General features: G+C 45.9%; 1 protein-coding gene across 2 annotated transcripts in view; it reads right to left on the bottom strand.

Moving 5' to 3' along the window:
- The window catches only part of CAMK1D (calcium/calmodulin dependent protein kinase ID), a 386,176-nt gene that overhangs the window by 218,280 nt on the left and 149,088 nt on the right, over window positions 1-18,808 (bottom strand). For both annotated transcript variants that reach the window (XM_057730252.1, XM_057730254.1), the window contains exon 2: window positions 8,355-8,486. In XM_057730252.1, coding sequence (XP_057586235.1) covers window positions 8,355-8,486 — 132 coding nt within the window. The remainder of the gene's footprint in view (window positions 1-8,354; window positions 8,487-18,808) is intronic.

Genomic DNA, 18,808 nt, shown 5'->3' with positions numbered 1-18,808 from the left:
AGTTCATATAAATCATTAGCTAAGTAAGTTTACTGAACAAGGGAGAAAACATCCGCCAAGAAATATTATTAGAGGAATTTAAACCACCAACGAATCCACACAAGGGCTGAATTCCCCAAGCACACAGCCAGATTACATGACACGCACACGGAAATAAGCATGCAAATAACTAACACTGTTTCTAAAAGTGTGATAAAACACAATGTTTCTTCAACTACTCTAAATATCTACAGAGTAATATATATAGTATAAAAGGTGGTAGGAACAGCCAGACTAGATGAAGTCGGCTCTGTTGCTATAGGAGAATCAACTTCCCCTCAAAGCTGCCTCGTCTCCTAGGAGGCTCCCTGCCCCTATTGGCTGGTGGACCTGTGTGCACTGGGTCACCAAAGCCCACTGGAAGTCTGCAGAGATTTCTTCCTTGCCTTAATCTCTACTGAGTCAGCACCCGAGCCCAGTGTTTCTAACTCATTATCACCTGAATCCCACCCCCCCCGCCCCCTCCCCTCCACGTGCCCCATCATGCCTTTAGTTCAGGGCTGAACTCAGAAAATCCACAGTCCTAGGAAGCGGGCCTCACAGGCAGAGTCAGGAAGGACACAGGTGAGCTTGGTGCCGAGGGGTCTCAGAGGGAGGGGCTCACCTAGGCAGGGAGAATCAATGGGGGAATCCTGAAGGAGGGGGCATCTCAAACTGAGGCTTGGCGCACTGTAGCAGGAAGGAGAGGGAAGGAGAGGCAGAGGCCTGAATCCTCTGTGCAGGAAACATCTGCTCCTTTTGGAGGAATGAAATTAAACTTGGGGGAGTGTGGAGGTGAACGCTACACAGCAAGATCGCAGAGCGCTTGCGGGGGGAGGGGACTGTTTACAAAGGAGTTTGGATTCCATCAAGCAGGTGACTTCATAGAATTAAGGTGGGGAGGGTCAACTTCAGGCGTGTATTTAAAATCTCATTTGCATAAAACTGGAACAAGGCATGAAGGGAGTCTGTCTGATCATGACAGCCACATGTCACGTGATACTTGGGAAGCCGAAACTGCAGGCAGGAAGTTCAGGCCCCACAGGTTTATGGCCACTGGAAAGACAAACCAACGTGCCTGGTCAAACGCGCCTGAATATCCCTATTTTGTAGTAAGGGATACCACCAATTCTGTTTTCCTCCCATTCATAGCATTCTGTAAGCAATGCCCAAGAAATTGATAGAACTTATAAAAACTGCATTGATTCTGGAACTCAAATCAAATTTCTTAAATGTTCCTAGATTATCTGCTACGGACACAGCACCACGGGAAAGCCACCCAGAAGCATCAGCTGTATCCTCTTTTGGCTGTAAAGTCGCATTGGCACGAGACCCGTTTTATTTCTTACACACATGTCCACTGTTAGGATGAAATAAACAACGACCAGCAAATAGTAGTCTGAGCAAAGCTGAGTGTACAGTCAGATCCACGGGCCTCGAAGCAATGAAGAGGCAGAGGTACAGAGCCAACGAGGAGGACGTCCACCAAATTTGGTAAGATTCCAAGGTCAAGTCCCTGGTGGGACCAGAAGGACGAGGGTCCGCTCTTGCGTGTGTTTGATGCGTTCACTGAGCCTGGCGTGAACAGGTCCAGGATGAGCTGTGTCAACTTTCCAACGGGACTAGGGTCCTTCAGCAGATACGCCCACCCGTGCACACGCCAAGCTTGGTAAAGTGGTGACTAATCACACACACAGCGTAACAATAACCACCACCAAATAACTGAACCGCATCCCTCAACCTGCTTTGCTTGAATTGCATCTTTTTTCCCACAGGGAACTTTCAGCAAGGGTTTTCCGGGGTTGGGAAGGGTTCTAGGATCCTAACAGATAGACCTGCCTCCCTCTTTGTTATCCCATGGCCTCCAGCCATTCCTCTTCTCACTTCCTGCCTGTGTCCTTAATCCCGACACTACCTTTCCAGAGGAAAGGTCTCTCCACGTTGGAACATCATCTTCTAGGCACAGCAGATCCTTAAAAAGCTGTAGTGGTGCCTGAGAAACTCAAGTATCAGGTTCACCAGCTTGGCCACTTTCAGCTATTGGAAAAGTGGTTTTGTTCCTCCTAAATCGATGAATTTCTATGGAAGCGTCTGTTCCTCTAACACACACAATAAACTGGCACTTGGCAGTGATTTAAAGAAGCAAACGGGCCAGCCTGCCATCAGAACAAAGCTGCAGGAGCAGAAGCTAGCCAGATTTAAATGAGTTAATTTACAGAAAAGCCTTTCTCTGAAGGCTAATACTTAATTCAAAACCAGCTGTCCTCTCCTTTGGGGGCTCAAGCTGCCTGCCTTCCCTCTAGTTAGTCTGCACTGAGAAACGTGTCTGGTCCAAGATAACCAGGGACTCAAGCTGTTATAAGGCGTGCCCAGGCCTCCGCGGCCCGGCTCTCGCGTGGTTAAGGTGCTGACTCACGCTGCCCCCGGAAGACCCAGCCCCACCTACCCTGCCCGCGATCCATCCTGACCTTGGCCTTAGTGGATCCTGGGCTCTGACGTCTTCTGCCTTCAGCAGCCCTGACCCTCTTCGGAAAGTGGGCTTGTCACTGAGTCCTACGGACTTGACCAACCCCCACGCCAGCCTCTCCAGGCTGGAAATGGCCATCTCTGCCTCTACTGCTTCTGCCACCCTCAGAGAGCCAGGTTCTCACTCTCGAACCCGGCTAATGGCTGGTGCCCGCTCCCCACTTACGGGAAGATGGGGTCAAGTCAGTTCCCCTCTCTTGGGATGAAACCCAGCTCTTCAAAACAAACCACACTTGAGTTTGCTCCCTAAATGAACCCTCTCACCTAATGGAACCATTGTCTGGCGTGCGCACGTGCATGCATGTGTGTACACCCATGTGTACACATCTTTCCCTACTCCGGGACACATGAAGAGCATCTTTGCCCCCCTGGGAGGTGAGACCATGAGGCCAGGACGCTAGAGCAGCTCTTCTCAACACTGACTTGGCTGCCTGTACGAATCCCGGGATGGAGAGGGGGTGCTTTTCAACATTTCCCAATGGCCACCATAACCTCCAATTCTAACTCAATTGGTCTAGGATGGAGTCTGGGCGTCAGGATGGTTGGAAAAGCTTCCCAGGTGATTTTAATGTGCCACTGGGGTTGAGGACCACTGATTTAGAGACAAAAAGGCAGAGACCATCAGCTGAGACTCCCCAGTGTATTCAAGGTGGAGAACACGCAATTTAAAAGCAACTGCTACCCAGGCTCCTCCCCCAGGGAAGATCATCTCCGTAGCTGAAAAAGTAACCATTAGAACAGCATGTAGAATCCTGGTGCCATGTTTCACAAGCATAGTAACTCTTTAACCAGTCTGAGCCTTGGTTACCCGCAACTATTAGGAAAAGGACTAAAGACATCTGTCTTGCTTCCCCCATCTCATCTCGTATTTTCCAGCTTTATGCATCCCCTTCATCCCTCACTTCAATGCAGACTGTTTATATATTTTCCTTTCTATTTCTCCAAAAATGTTTTATGTGTTGCCTTGAAATTAGATTTGGGAAGTGCCTGCCCTCTAAGTAAATAATACCACAGAAACGATAAGCTCTATAATCCAAGGCAGGGGGTGTAACACTGATGATGTGATATTCCATAATGCAGAGAACACTCCCTTCATGGGATCTGAGCTAACCATTCCTCCAGGGAAAGCTGAGCCCCACAGACCCTGCCCCCTGCCACTCAGACAGCATCTCTCTCTGCTACATAGCAACTGCCTATCATGAAGCTTGCCTCTTTTTATTCCCTTTGAGCTTGGTTTAATATCCACTTATCAAGTAGGAGATTCATTTTGGAACTATTTTCAGAGCAAGAATAAAGACATTCTTAAGGATATATTAGCTACATTACTTTAATCCAATGAAATACACAAATCTCTCACCCTGCAATAAACTCAGCATGTAGGAGGGCAAGCAGTCTCCCAGATGGGCCTCCTTGGATGAAAAATAGCCTGGAAATATACAAACGACCAGGGTATATGACAGAATTTGGTATGACACAGGCCTCTTTGGGACCCTATCTACAATGATTTAGTTACGGAAAGTACCAAAGGATTTTTTAATATGCGGTTTCAGACAAAATGTAACATCCAGCAAGCCCAGATCACAGCTGAGCTCCAGACCTCCATCATCAACTGGTCTTCTCCACCCAGCCATCCCCACGACCAGCATGTCTAAATCAGAACTCATCACCTGCCCTCCAGCTCCTGGATTTCTCATCTCAGTTAATGAGGTCGCTATCCACCCAGTCACCCAAACAGAAACCTGGTAGTTATCCTAGAATCTGCTCTCCCCTCAACCTTCTCCCTTCTCCTTCCGAATCCCTAAGTCCTGGAGATTCCATTTTGCCTCTTGCATCCCAAGAGGGATGCAAGCTCCTGTTCTAATGCATTGCTTCCCCAACGCCTCCAATGGCCGCCTAACTGCTCCCCCTATAGTGAGTCTTGCCCCTCCCCCAATCTATCCTTCCAAGTTCGGCAACAATAATCTTTATGAAACAATCTTGATCACATTGCTCCTTCCATTAAAACGCTTCAAGGGTCCCCACTGTCTACAGGATAAAGTGGGGCATACAGCCCCCCACAATCCAGCCTCCCCAATCTCGGGTCTCTCACGCCTCCCCCTGAACCCTCTTCCTGGTCCAGTGAGCTACCCAGAGTTCCCGGCACCCCAGCCTGCCTTCCACGTCCCTTCCTCTGTTTGCACTGCTCCTCCTGGCTAGAATATCCCTCTGCCTTTCTGCCCTCAGCAAAATATACTCATCATCCAGACCCACCTCCTCCAGGAAGCCTTCCCTCATACCCCACCCCAAAGGGGGAACTGTGCAGCCCTACTGTGGAGCCCCTGGTCAGACCTCTCACACAGTATCTACAACATTATTGCACTTATTTAGCTCCTGGAGGGCAAGGATGGTATCTCGCCTTTTCAACCTTGGCACCTAGCAGTGCCAGCTGATGCAATAGGAATTTAATAAACATCAGTGAAATGAATGCATGTTTCAATGGTGGCTTTTAACAGTAGCTCCAAAATTATCTTCTCTACAACTCAGATACTTTGCTTTCAGCTGCTTATGACATGGGACAGCCTCTTGTTCCACTTGTACATCATTTGCAGGGGACCAAAACAATAAATCGGTAGAGGAGATACAGCACCTTTTATCCCCTAAGAAATCATTTCTTTGTCTTCCATTCCTGAAAAAAGGGTCATACTTCAAGGCAACCCAACAGCAGAAACTGAGGACTATCAAAATAAGTGATTCCCAGTCCCTGGTGCTCCCTTGCTTTTGTTGCTGTTGTTGTTTTTTAATATTTATTTTTATGTTTTATTGACATATAGTTGATTTATTTTTCTTATTTGGCCACGCCGTGTGGCATGCGGGATCTTAGTTCCCCCACCAGGGATCGAACCCGTGTCCCCTGCATTGGGAGCATGGAGTGGAGTCTTAACCACTGGACCACCAGTGAAGTCCCCTCCCTTGCTTTTAAATGCCCCCTTGCTGGAAGTGTGTATTAGTTGAGTGAAGCACAGGGCGGAGACACTACTTAAAAGCAGAGTGACCAAGGCATGAACCAAGACTGGCTCATGAAGTCTACACTGCTGCTGTTGCCCATGTAGGCACAAGATAACACTGAGAATAAAAACTGACTTTCCTGGTTTTGTGGCTTCTAATCCCATGAGAGAGACATAAAAATAAAGGCACCATCCTTGATTCAGCAGCAGGCAGCCCCTGTGCCCCAAGGTAGAACCTCTGGAAGGCTCTGCGCCCACTCAGAACCCCACCTAAAATGTCAAATATCTGCAACATGACTGCAACTGAATACGCAGCCAATAACCTCTCCCCCGGGCGCTGATTTCATATCGGAAGATGAACAATGTAAATAAATGTTTCATTAACACAGTGTTTTCCTGCTCGATGCTAATGTACTTAGAGTAATTTGTTTTCCCAAATTCTTTGCCACAAAATCATTTCATGCAGTCCTCACAGGACAACCTGAAAGTCTTCAGGTCCCTAAGAGACAACCTAGAAACCAAACAAACAAGAGAAAAACCCTTGCACTCAAAAGCCATTGAGACCCATCTGTTCTAGAACACACATCACACGTGCTGCAGGACAGGAAGACCCAACCACCTCGGTGGCGCTGGGTTTGTACTGATGCCAACAAAGCATCGTTCGCCGGGCATGGCTGGTCCCCAAGACACAGAAGTGGCAGAGGTGGTTTATTGGGGGAGAACACAGACAGGGTGACATTTTGTTGAGATCCTATAAGGCTTGTTCCCATTTTGCTTTGCTTATCTGCACAGGGACTCTTGCTATGTGCTGGCTTCAAACCCCCAAAATTTCAAGGATATTTCTAACATATTTTATTAATAGACGCGCTTAAGCATATACACATTACTCATAAGAAAAAAATATTAAATTGTACACTTTAAATATATGCAGTTTATTGTATATCAATTATATCTCAATAAAAGTTCTTAAAAAAAAAAAGCGCTTAAAAACTTTACAGCACAATGCTCAGATACACTCCAATCACGCAAAAGCAGGTCGCATATGAAGGTTTGCTCCCCCAAAGCTTGTGAGACCCGGGGTACTGGCTTAATGATAATGACACGGGGAGCAGCCTGGCCACCACGCCACTGGGAGACCACCTTTTGGGTGGATTCAGATACATGAGAATGGTTCTCTGTGTGATGGAGGCTTGATTTTGATTTGATTTTGCAATACTGGGATTTGTAAAAAATATATATTTGGTCATCTAAATGACCAAATGTACATTTCTCATATACACACTTGGTCTCCTCCACAGTCCCTGACTCACAGCTCCCAAAACCCTTGGAATTTCCTAAGTGCTGAGAGAGACAAAGGTGTCTTTGTTATGTGAATGGGGTAACTTTCAGAAGCACCTATGGATGGAGGGCTGTTGCCAGGAGAACCAACCACGTGACTAGAGGGTTGGGACTTTCAGTTCAATTCCCCTGATTTCCAGGGGCTGGAGGTTGAACCTATCACCAGTGGCCTATGATTTTATTAATTACAACTGTGTAATGAAGCCTCCATAAATACACCCTTTTTGGAGAGCTTCCACACTGGGGAACCAGAACGCTTCTGTGTGCCACCGTGCTGGCCCCATGCTCCGGGAAGACAGAAGCACCTTTGTTCAGAACCCTGCCCTGTGTATCTCTTCATCTGGCTGTTGGTTTGCATCCTTTAATATCCTTTTACAAGAATTCGGTAATCTAGTGAGTAAACAAGTTTTCCTGAGTTCTGCAAGCCGTTCTAGCAAATTGAACCTCTGATTTATAACCATTCGGTCAGAAGTACAGGTAATGACCTGAGCTTGAGACTGCAGCCTGAGACTGGCGGTCTCATGGGACTGAGACCTTCACCTGTGGGATCTCATTCTGTCTCTGGGCAGACAGTGTCAGGACTGAGCTGAATTCTCAGACACCCTGCTGGCAACTGAGAATTGCTTGTGGGTGTGGGAAAACCCTGCCCCACATACACTGGAACTGGGTCCAGGAACCCTATCCAGGTTCTATTACAAGTGGAACAAAATCAAACTCAATGAAGAGGTGAAGCACACAACCAGTAAGCTCTGAAACTTGCTGGGCCCCAGGTGCCAGGTGTGTGGCAGAGAGTAGGACACCCACAAAGACTGTGGAAGTCACACTGGGGGGCTGACCTCCCAGGCTGTGCCACATCTGAGCTGCAAGGCGATGGACAAGTGACTTCCATCTCTGAGCTTCACCTCCTTCTTATAAAATAAAGCAACAACAACAAGAAAACAATAACAGTACTGGGGGCAGTGGGGGTGACAGCTACTCTTTCATTGAGCACTTACTAGGTAGCAGGTGCTGAACAAACACTTGCTAAGCACCATCTCACTTAATCCTGAGAACACCTGGGGGGATATTATTAACGCCAGTTTGTGGAGGAGGCGCAGAGCTCAGGAACCAGCCCAAGGTCACCCAGCTGGAGGGAGTGCTGGGGTCTCTGTCTAAAACCAAGTCCACCTGACTGCCATGTTCTTTGGAAAGACTCACGACCTCAAATGACTGGCACAAACATTAGGAAATGCTATATAACCTGGAAAGTGCTCTATACGCCCTACGTGAACGGCAGTCGGGGTTAACAAGCCCACCCCTCACTACAGGCCAGTGTCCCAGTCTCTTTCTCTGACCCCTGGGCAGCCAGCTCCCAGCAGCCTCCCGCCTCCCTTGGATCAGAGACCCGATCATCCCCGAGCATCATCCATGGGCATCATCCCCGAGCATCATCCCGGAGCATCATCCATGGGGCGGTGCGGGGAAGAGGCCGTCCCTCCCGGCACTTACTTTCTCAGGACCGCGATCTCATTCTCTATGCTGCTTTCTTTGCCCTTCAGTGCCTTCTTGGGGATACACTTCACCGCAAAGAGTTTTCCAGTTGCCTTCTCTTCAGCTAAGACCACTTCAGAAAACGCCCCGCTGTGAACAAAGAGGGAGAAAAAGAAGCAGCTTAGATTCAGGAGATTTGGGGATTCCTGACGGCTCCTCTGATCTCACTACCAAAATTTGAGTAGTAACAACAAGAAAAACAATTTCCAGCATTAGTGTGGCTTTTTAACCAGCCACACTTCCCATCAAACTTCTTTATGCAAACAGCAGACAAAGGCAAGTGTGACCTCTTGCAAACGGACACAGGGATGTCCACAGGGGCGTGGCCCCCTCCCAGCGCCACCTGCCACCCTGCACAACAACCGAGCAGCAAGAACACACCAGAAAGGTTCCTGCAGGAAAGATCGTGTCCATCTGAAGCTGTCGGCACCCACACCCCCAAGCAGATGAGAGCGTAACACTGAAATGTCTAGATTCCTCCCAGCCCCTTTCATTCCCAAGAAAATTTCAGGGCGCTTTGCAAACCTGTAATCAATTCTCACAGACAGGTAAGGGTGTGATTAACGTGTGCGACCCGTGGTGGTGACACAGGTTAATTAATCAGTGGGGCCGTGCACGTGCACGGCAGCCGTAAGCAGCTTGCTTCTTTTTTAAACCAAACAAACAAATAAAACCACGCGTGATGCCCTGAGGGGGGAGACCTGCCTGCCTGAAAACATAAATCTAACCCTGTGAGGCCAGGGTGCCAAACTGAAAGCGTAACCAAAACATTCAGGGCCAGAGATTACATTTCTTCAGAGAGGTGGTCCGGGAGCTCCAGATGCTGCCTTGTCCCCCAACCTGCCACCCTGTCTGTCTCCAGCAGACAATGCCTGGGTGCCGCTCTCGGCCTGGAACACAACTCCCTAAAGACACCAACAAAAACAGGCGCCTCCATTGCCTGCTGCAGACCTCAGAAACCTGGGCTCTGTGCTCGCGGCCACAGAAACCACGGAGTCATTCTTTATCCCTAGACTTTCAAGAGCAACTCATTTCCTCTGAGACACACTAAACACAGCTCCTAAACAGTTATGATCAGAGACAAACTCTCCTGCATCAAAAGAAACCACTGGAAGGACCAATGCCATCCCAACACGGGTGCCTCAGGGTCTTTGTTCTTCAGCCAATACCAAAGAGATGCCTAAGGGATGGAGAAATGGACAAAGAAGATGTGGTACATAGATACAATGGAATACTACTCAGCCATAAAGAAGAACAAAATCATGTCATTTGCAGCAACATGGGTGGACTTAGGGATTATCACGCTGAGTGAAGTAAGCCATAAAGAGAAAGACAAATACCATATGATATCACTTATATGTTGAATCTTAACAAAAATGGTACAAATGAACCTATTTACAAAACAGAAATAGAGTCATAGATATAGAAAACAAACTTATGGTTACCAAGGGGGGAAAGGGCAGGGAGAGGGACTAATTGGGAGATTAGGATTGACAGCACACTACTATATAGAGAATAGATAAGAAGGACCTACTGTGTAGCACAGGGAACTCTACTCAGTACTCTGTCATGACCTATATGGGAAAAGAATCTAAAAAAGAGTGGAGATATGTGTATGCGTAACTGATTCATTTTGCTGTACAGCAGAAACTAACAAAACATTGTAAATCAACTATACTCCAATAAAAATTAATTTAAAGAAAGAAAGAAAGAGATGCCCAAATAAGAACAGACTTTTCGCTCCCCCTCTTGTGCCATCTGACAGAGACAGGCGTCTGTCCTGGACCAAAGGAAGATGAATACACATATTTTAAATCCTTTCCAGTGAGAGGAATTCATTCCATTTAGTGCAATTAACTGAGTCTTCGAGGCAAGTGTTCCTCCTGAACCCTCACTCTCAAGAAAGGAGTCCGTCTGTCTTCAAGGCCTGTATCTAATCATAGAAAGCCGAGGGGCAGAAGATAGGCGTTCCACGGAAGAACCAAAGGGAACATGTCAGAACAAAGATCTCCTGCTCACAATCACTGGCCAAGTCGGAGCCTCCCCACCCCCACACGCCTCGCACACACGGAAACCTTCTCGACTCAGCCAGAACAACAAGTACGAAACAGAAATACATCACCTGGGACAGATTTATCACAGGATGATATATGGAATCAGACATTCCCAGTGCCGTCTGGTCACTGCCAATGGCTTTCGCCCAAACAAGCCAACTCCTAACAACTTGAGGGAAACCCCAGCCGGGGAGCTGCCCGGCCGCCTCACGTCTGTCTCAGATTCTCCTCCCAGTGAGGGTTCTTAGATGGAAGGAACGCAGACGGCCACAGATGGACTCCCTTTCGCTGTCCTCCAGGAAACAGAATAAGATCCACATTAGAGACAAGAAAAATCAGTGAGAAAAGACCAGGATTCTAGCACCAGGAGTGATTTTTTTTGTTTTGTTTTTTTACCGAAGTATAGTTACTTTACAAGGTCGTGTTAGTTTCAGGTGCACACCAAAGTTATTCAGTTATAAATATATATATATATTCTTTTTCAAATTCTTTCCATCATACGTTATTAAAAGGTATCGAGTGTAGTTGCCTGTGCTGTACAGTAGGTCCTTGTTTATCTATTTTACACACAGCAGCGTGTCTCTGTTACTCCCTCCTCCTAATTTATCCCTCCCCTGCCCCCTGCCCCGGCAACCACAAGTCTGCTCTCTATGTCTGTGAGTCTGTTTCTGTTCACAGATAAGTCCATTTGTATCGTATCTTAGATTCCACAGATAAGTGATATCATATGATATTTGTCTTTCTCTGTCTGACGTACTTCACTAGTACGATAATCTCCAGGTCCATCCATGTTGCTGCAAATGGCATTATTTCATTCTTTTTAATGCCTGAGTAGTATCCCACTGTGTATATGCACCACATTTTCTTTACTCATTCCTCTGTCACTGGACACTTAGGTTGCTTCCATGACTTGGCCACTGTGAACAGCGCCACTGTGAACGAGGGAGAAGCACCACAGGTGATTTTTAGCCACGGACGCCACGCGTTCAATTCCAGTTTCCCCATTTGCCTCTTGGATCCAGGATGCTGACATCACCACAGAGGTTTCTCTCCTGACTGTCGGATTTACTGCGTCCATTTTCCAAACAGTGGAGAAGCCCCTTAGCAGCCAGAACGAGGGCTGAGAACTGCAGGCAGACCTCTCCCCCTCGGCTGTCCCCTCGCCCCCTCTGTGTCTACCCAAGCTCCTTCCTCTTCAGAGTCTGTACAAATAATAACAGACATCAGTCAACGCAGAGGGGGTCCACTGCTGAGCTGAGCTGTCAGGGGCCAACACGAGAGAAGGGCTTCCCTGCTCTGCGGGTCATTCTCTCCCAGAAACAGAGTGAGAAGTGCGGTTTCTCATGATTCAACCCCTTGGCCCGTGACAACGGGGAGGGGACTAGAGCTCTCCATCAGAGCCAGTGCTGGTGGGAGGCTGCGGGCAGCTGAGGCCAGAGAGATCCACCGTGTTCCTGGATCAAGGGCTTCTCTGCCTTTGTTCCTGAGGCTGGGAGGGAGGGATGGACTGTCTGTGACCCCATGGTGAGAGCAGGACAGTGGCACATAGATACACCAAGGGCTTCGTGAGCTAAGTATCTGGGACTTGACCACGAACAGGCCCCTTGTGACTCCACGGTTACTAAGCAGAGTCACAAAGCCAAGGATGTATTCCCGTCCTATCAGAATGAAAGCCAGCCTGCAATTCCACATCTGCGTATACACCCCAAAGAATCCAAAGCTGCCACTCAAACAGTATTTGTACACCAATGTTCATAGCAGCCTCATTTACAACAGCCAAAAGGTGGAAACAGCTCAAATATCCACTGATGGATAAAAGGATAAACAAAATGTGGTATAAACATACAATGAAATATTACTCAGCCATGAAAAGGAATGGAATTCTGACGCAGGCTACGACACGGATGAACCTTGAAGACATTATGCTCAGGGAAATAGGCCAGAATCAGAAGGACAAATACTGTAAGATTCCACTTATATGAAGTACCTAGAATAGTCAAATTCATCAAGACAGAGAGCAGAATAGTGGGTACCAGAGGCTGGCAGGGGAGGGAATGAGGAGTTATGGGGACAGAGTTTCTATTTGGGAAGATGAAAAAGTTCTTCAGGAGATGAATAATGGCCATGGTTACACAACAGTGTGAATGTACTTAATGCCCCTGAATTGTAAGCTTAAAGATGGTTACACTGGAAACATCTGATAAGCTTTTTCACTCACTACCTCCCTAAAGGAGAAACACTTTACATGAATAACTGGAGGTACAGGATGTTACGTACCACTTAACATTTACAAAGTGCTTTGGCCCATATTCCAATACATACAACAACCCAAGAAGTATATAGTAAGTTACCGTCCCCTGTTTTACAGAGGAAGACACTGAGGCCCAGGTAGGTCCTCTTAAAGACACTCTGCGGGGCTGCCAGCAGGGAGCCTGCCCCACAAGCACGGCAGGTGACAGCAAGGGAGGGTCAGACGCTGCCTCTGGGTGAGCTGTCCTCCGGCCCCAAGGGTGCAAATCCACCTCACTTCCTCTTTGAGCCAAACAATGTGCATTTACCCCGGCTTTAAGCCCTCCAAAGACAGAGCTCTCTGGTCTTCTTAGGGGGATATAAGATTAGCATAAATTGTTATTGTTCCTGCAATAAACAGAAATCACTGGAAGACACTTTCCCTGTTCCAAGAAAGTTAATTAAAAACATCAGAAGCAGAAACTCATGAATGAAGAACTGGGGCACTTTCAATGTAATTACACAACAAAGTGATGTGTGTGTCTGTGTGTGTGAGGTGGGGATGGGGTTGGGGGGAGGGAGAGGGAGGCAGGGAGAGAGATGGGGGCTGGGAGGGGCTGGTCGTAGGAGGAAAGACAGCAAGAAAAATTATTTGAGAGCCAGAAAGCCTCCAGACAACCCAAGGAAATACATTCCTAAGAACGCAAGAAAGGACAGAGAGTTACCAATATAAAAATACAAGGACGTCAAAGCAGGTCGCACTCCATGAGCTGTAAAATACAAACCTGAGGGGTAGAGCCTTCCAGCCAGACTAAGCCCCACTTGCATCTTGATTGGGTTGCTTGTTTTTTTGATACTGAGCTGCATGAACTGTTTATATATTTTGGAGATTAGTCCTTTGTCTGTTGATTCATTTGCAAATATTTTCTCCCATTCTGAGGGTTGCCTTTTCGTCTTGCTTATAATTTCCTTTGCTGTGCAGAAGCTTTGAAGTTTCATTAGGTCCCACTTATTTATTTTTGGTTTTATTTCCATGACTCTAGGGGGTGGATCAAAAAAGATCTTGCTGTTATTTACGTCGAAGAGTGTTCTTCCTATGTTTTCCTCTAGCAGTTTTATAGTGTCTGGCCTTACATTTAGGTCTTTAATCCATTTGGAGTTTATTTTTGTGTATGGTGTTAGGGAGTGTTCTAATCTCATTCTTTTACATGTAGCTGTTCAGTTTTCCCAGCACCACTTATTGAAGAGGCTGCCTTTTCTCCATTGTATATCCTTGCCTCCTTTGTCATAGATTAGTTGACCATAGTTTATCTCTGGGCTTTCTATTCTGTTCCATTGATCTATATTTCTGTGTTTGTGCCAGTACCATACTGTCTTGATCACTGCAGCCTTGTAATATAGCCTGAAGTCAGGAAGCCTGATTCCACCAACTCCATCTTTCCTTCTCAAGATTGTTGTGGCTATTCGGGGTCTTTTGCGTTTCCATACAAATCATAAAATTTCTTGTTCTAGTTCTGTGAAAAATGCCATTGGTAATTTGATAGGGATTTCATTGAATCTGTAAATTGCTTTGGGTAGCATAGTCATTTTCACAATGTTGATTCTTCCAATCCAAGAACATGGTGTGTCCCTCCATCTGTTTGTGTCGTCTTTGATTTCTTTCGTTAGTGTCTTATAGATTTCTGAGTACAGGTCTTTTACCTCTTTGGTTAGGTTTATTCCTAGGTATTTTATTCTTTTTGTTGCAATGGTGAATGGGATTGTTTCCATAATTTCTCTTCCTGATCTTTCATTGTTAGTGTATAGAAATGCAACAGATTTCTGTGTGTTAATTTTGTATCCTGCAACTTGACCAAATTCATTGATTAGCTCAAGTAGTTTTCTGGTGGCATCTTTAGGATTTTCTATGTATAATATCATGTCATCTGCAAACAGTGACAGTTTTACTTCTTCTTTTCCAATTTGGATTCCTTTTATTTCTTTTTCTTCTCTGATTGCTGTGGCAAGGACTTCCAAAACTATGTTGAATAGTAGTGGCGAGAGTGGACATCCTTGTCTTGTTCCTGATCTTAGAGGGAATGCTTCCAGTTTTTCACCATTGAGAACGATGTTTGCTGTGGGTTTGTCATATATGGCCTTTATTATGTTGAGGTAGGTTCCCTCTATGCCCACCTTCTGGAGAGTTTTTATCATAAATGGGTGTTGAATTTTGTCAAAAGCTTTTTCTGCATCCGCACTTGCATCTTGAAAAGGCAGTCTGTGCAGTGGCCGCTCCTGCCTGGTACCACCCCCATCCCCACTCCACGATCTGACTTGTCACTCCTTGACTGGAACCAGGAGGGCTGGGCCCCTGCGGAGGGGAGGGGGCTCTCCCAAATGCTAAATGCAGTGCCTTCTTCCTGCTCATCCTATTGGTCTCTTGTGTGACCTCTGATGGTCTTGGCCTCCTTCCTAAAACTCCCTTCTTCTTGGTTCTAAGACAGTTCTCTCCTTCCACCTTTACATGCAGCTTCTCCCCATCATCACCTCCTTCTCTTCTTCCAATCAAACATCAGCGATCCCTGGGGTTACATCTTCAGCTCTGCCTTCATCCTATTCTACACCGTCCCCTGGAAAATCTGATCTTTCCTGTTTCCATACCACCTATCTCCTCATGGCCCCCTAACCTCGATCTGAACTTGAACCTCTCTCATCTCATCTCCTGTGTAAATCTCATCTTTCTAGCTGCCTACTAGGGCTCTCCAGCTGGACTCCCCTGACCAGCCTCTCAAGAGCACCATAATCAAAGTAAAAAAACAGTATCTTCATCCCCAAACTTCTCTCTCCTACATAGTCTCTTTCATTTCTATAGATTTAGGAACCCAGCCTGGAACTCTGTCTCATTCCTCTCTCATTTCCATCACCAAGTATATCCAGATTTCCGCTAAAAAGACTCTTGGATGCTTATCTGTTCACCCATCCCTACACCACTACTCTAGCTTAAGTTCCAGTTATTGCTATTTCACTCAGGACTGCTCCCAGGACTCTCCTGGCCCCTCTGCCCCTAGCAAGCCTACTTCCCACCTGCTATCTTCCACCTGCTCCTGGAATTACTTTTCCAAAGCAAAGATCTGATTATGTAGCTACCTGAGGTTTCATGTCTACACAGGAAAAAGCTTAAACACCTTTGCAAGTTTCCATGGCATTCAAAGGTCTCCCCAACCTGACCCCAAACTGAAGGCTCATCTACCACTAAGCCAAACTCCCCAACACAAATGCGCCCCACCATGCACACATCACCTCCACCCAACCACAGAGGTCAGCTGGCACTTCCCAAGTACACCATGCCCTTTCACACCACTGGCCTGGGTTCAAGTCCCCCCACCTCCCCCCTTCCTTGAATGCCATTCCTTTTTCCTTCTGCTTGGCAAAATTCTATTTATATATATTTATTTTTTTTTAATATTTATTTATTTGGCTGCATTGGGTCTTAGTTGCAGCATGCAGATCTTCCTTGAGGCATGCGGGATCTTTCGTTGCTGTGCATGGGCTTCTCTCTAGTTGTGGTGCATAGGCTCCAGGCCGTGTGGGCTCTGTAGTTGCGGCATGCAGGCTCTCTAGTTGAGGCATGAGAGCTCAGTAGTTGTGGCATGCTCAGGCTTAGGTGCCCCACGGCTCGCGGGATCTCGGTTCCCCGACCAGGGATCGAACTCAAGTCCCCTGCATTGGAAGGCAGATTCTTTACCACTGCACCACCAGGGAAGTCCCTCCATTTATATTTTGAAGGGCCTTGCTGACATATTTCCTTATCTTTGAAGGTTTTCTCAATTTCCTTCCACCAGACAGAATGAGGCTCACACACTTGGCTTATACCTTCATTGCCCTGTTTTCACATGCCATGGTGGTCCTTCATGTGCTTGCCTGTATGTGAGCAGAAGTCCCAAGTCACTCTCTTCTGTGTCTCCATTCCTAACAAAATTTGGCACCCAAGGCAGTTCTGATGATCACCAATGACTGGGGCTCTCCTTGGATTCCCCACTGTGCTGTAGATCCACAAAGTAAATGTTGTATGCCAATGACCTTCCAACTCAGTGTAGAGGAAAAAATACTGTCCCTTTTCTCCTTTATAACGTATTCCTCTAAATTTCTACGCAAGCCTATGCAGAAAGATCCTCAAAGGTTTCTCTTGAAGCATAAAAAGTCTTTGAGTCTTTCCAGATATATTTTAAGCCGTACACTTATGGACCTGAATGCTTAAGTCATATTTTACAGTTGGATAATCCTGAGGTCACTATTTGTGAATTTATGGTATGATACTTCTCCCCACAAACCACTATCCTGGTTATAGAAGTAAAATTTTGAAGGAAAAGTGAGAAAGCAGATTTTTAGATAAAGGACTTTAGGAAACGCATAATCATGGGAGCAGTAAAAATTCCAGGGACTTGAAAATTATACTTTCACGTTGTGACAAGATATTTCTTTGATTTTTAGAGAAAACTATTTTTTTAAAAAAACACACCAAGTTTTCATCTAAATTAAATCTCTATGATGAATTACTGAAAAGGTCAAAGAAAAAATTCTTCTTGAAATGCTAAATATTTTCCTCTCCTAAAGATAAGCTGTACAAATTACAAAAGCTGAATCCTTCCCTCTTTTCTTCCACATTTCAAAGCAAATCACATCATCACCTGGAGGCACCTTGCTCTGCCTGTAAGCCAGCCACCCAGGAGGAAATAAACAATCTTTTGAGAGCTGAATTTCTAAGACTCAAGGGAAATGTCACAATTTCTATATTGACTAAAGGATTCTAAACAGCTCCTTTTGCTTCTCACTTCATAAATGATGCCTCTGAAAAAGGCTGCTTCGTTTTGCTTTATCTGGTCGGTTGTAAGAATGGAACCCTGGCACTGCAACGATAACTACCCACGCCACAGACTATCCGTGCTATGAAGCCCAGCCAAGGACTAGCACCCAATCCTCTGTGAGGGAAATGATACTTAAGCCCAACTAACCAATGGAAAGGCAAGCAAAGAAGTGGGAATTCCTTATATTCCTGAGCTCCCTGGAAAAGGAGCACAAAATCCATGTGCACTGAGGATGCCTTGGCTTAAAACAGACATTTAAGGGTTTTGTGAACCACAACTAGACATTTACCTTTCAGCTGTTAGAGACAATTCCTAGAACTATTCAGAGCATCCTACCTGCAGATCTGCTGCTATATATTGGGACCAGAACTCAGAGCTAAGCGACACCCACAGATATGCTGGATAACACAACTACTCACCACCAATTACGATCATAAAAAGTAAAAACAGGGACTTTCCTTGGTCCAGTGGTTAAGAATCTGTCTTGCAATGCAGGGGATGCTGGTTCAATCCCTGGACAGGAGAACTAAGATCCCACATGCCGCGGGGCAACTGGGCCTGCGTGCCACAACTGCTGAGCCCACATGCCACAACTGGAGAGCCCAGGTGCCTCAACTACAGAGCCCACAACGCCACAACGAAAGATCCTGCATGCAGCATCTAACACCCAATGAAGCCAATAAATAAATAATAAATAAAATAAAATAAATAAAAGTAAAAAGTGAAAACAAGACTCTATAGGGAGGAGGAATAAATTAGGGATATGGGTTAACAGATATACACCACTATATATAAAGTAGATAAACAAGGATTTACTGTATAGCACAGAGAACTATAGTCAATATTTTCTAATAATCTATAATGGAAAATCTATAATGAAATACATATGTACAATTAAACCACTTTGCTGTACACCTCAAACTAACACAATATGGTGTTCAATAAATCAACTATACTTCAATTTTAAAAAACAAGAGGGTCTCTGGATTCTGCTCTCCCGATTTCTATGATCTACAACCTGAAGTTGTTAAGAACAAATACCAGTTAGAATCTAAGAAAAGTAGCTGATATGCTGGCTCCTCTACGTGCACATAATTTTAAAACAAACTCTTTTGTCAAACAAGAGCCACTTAATCACAAAACACACAAACATTTAGTCTCTGACCACCTGCTGTGGCTTGCGCATGTTTGGCGCTCCCCAAATGTCCATCCAACTGAATTGGTGAAACCTCCAAAAGATGCCTCTGATTTTCAGGCAGAATCAGGAATTCCAGAGCTGTCTTTT

This window comes from Hippopotamus amphibius, chromosome 4 (genome assembly GCF_030028045.1).
Source record: "Hippopotamus amphibius kiboko isolate mHipAmp2 chromosome 4, mHipAmp2.hap2, whole genome shotgun sequence".
Taxonomy (NCBI): domain Eukaryota; kingdom Metazoa; phylum Chordata; class Mammalia; order Artiodactyla; family Hippopotamidae; genus Hippopotamus; species Hippopotamus amphibius.
This window is presented reverse-complemented; position numbering and strand designations above follow the sequence as displayed.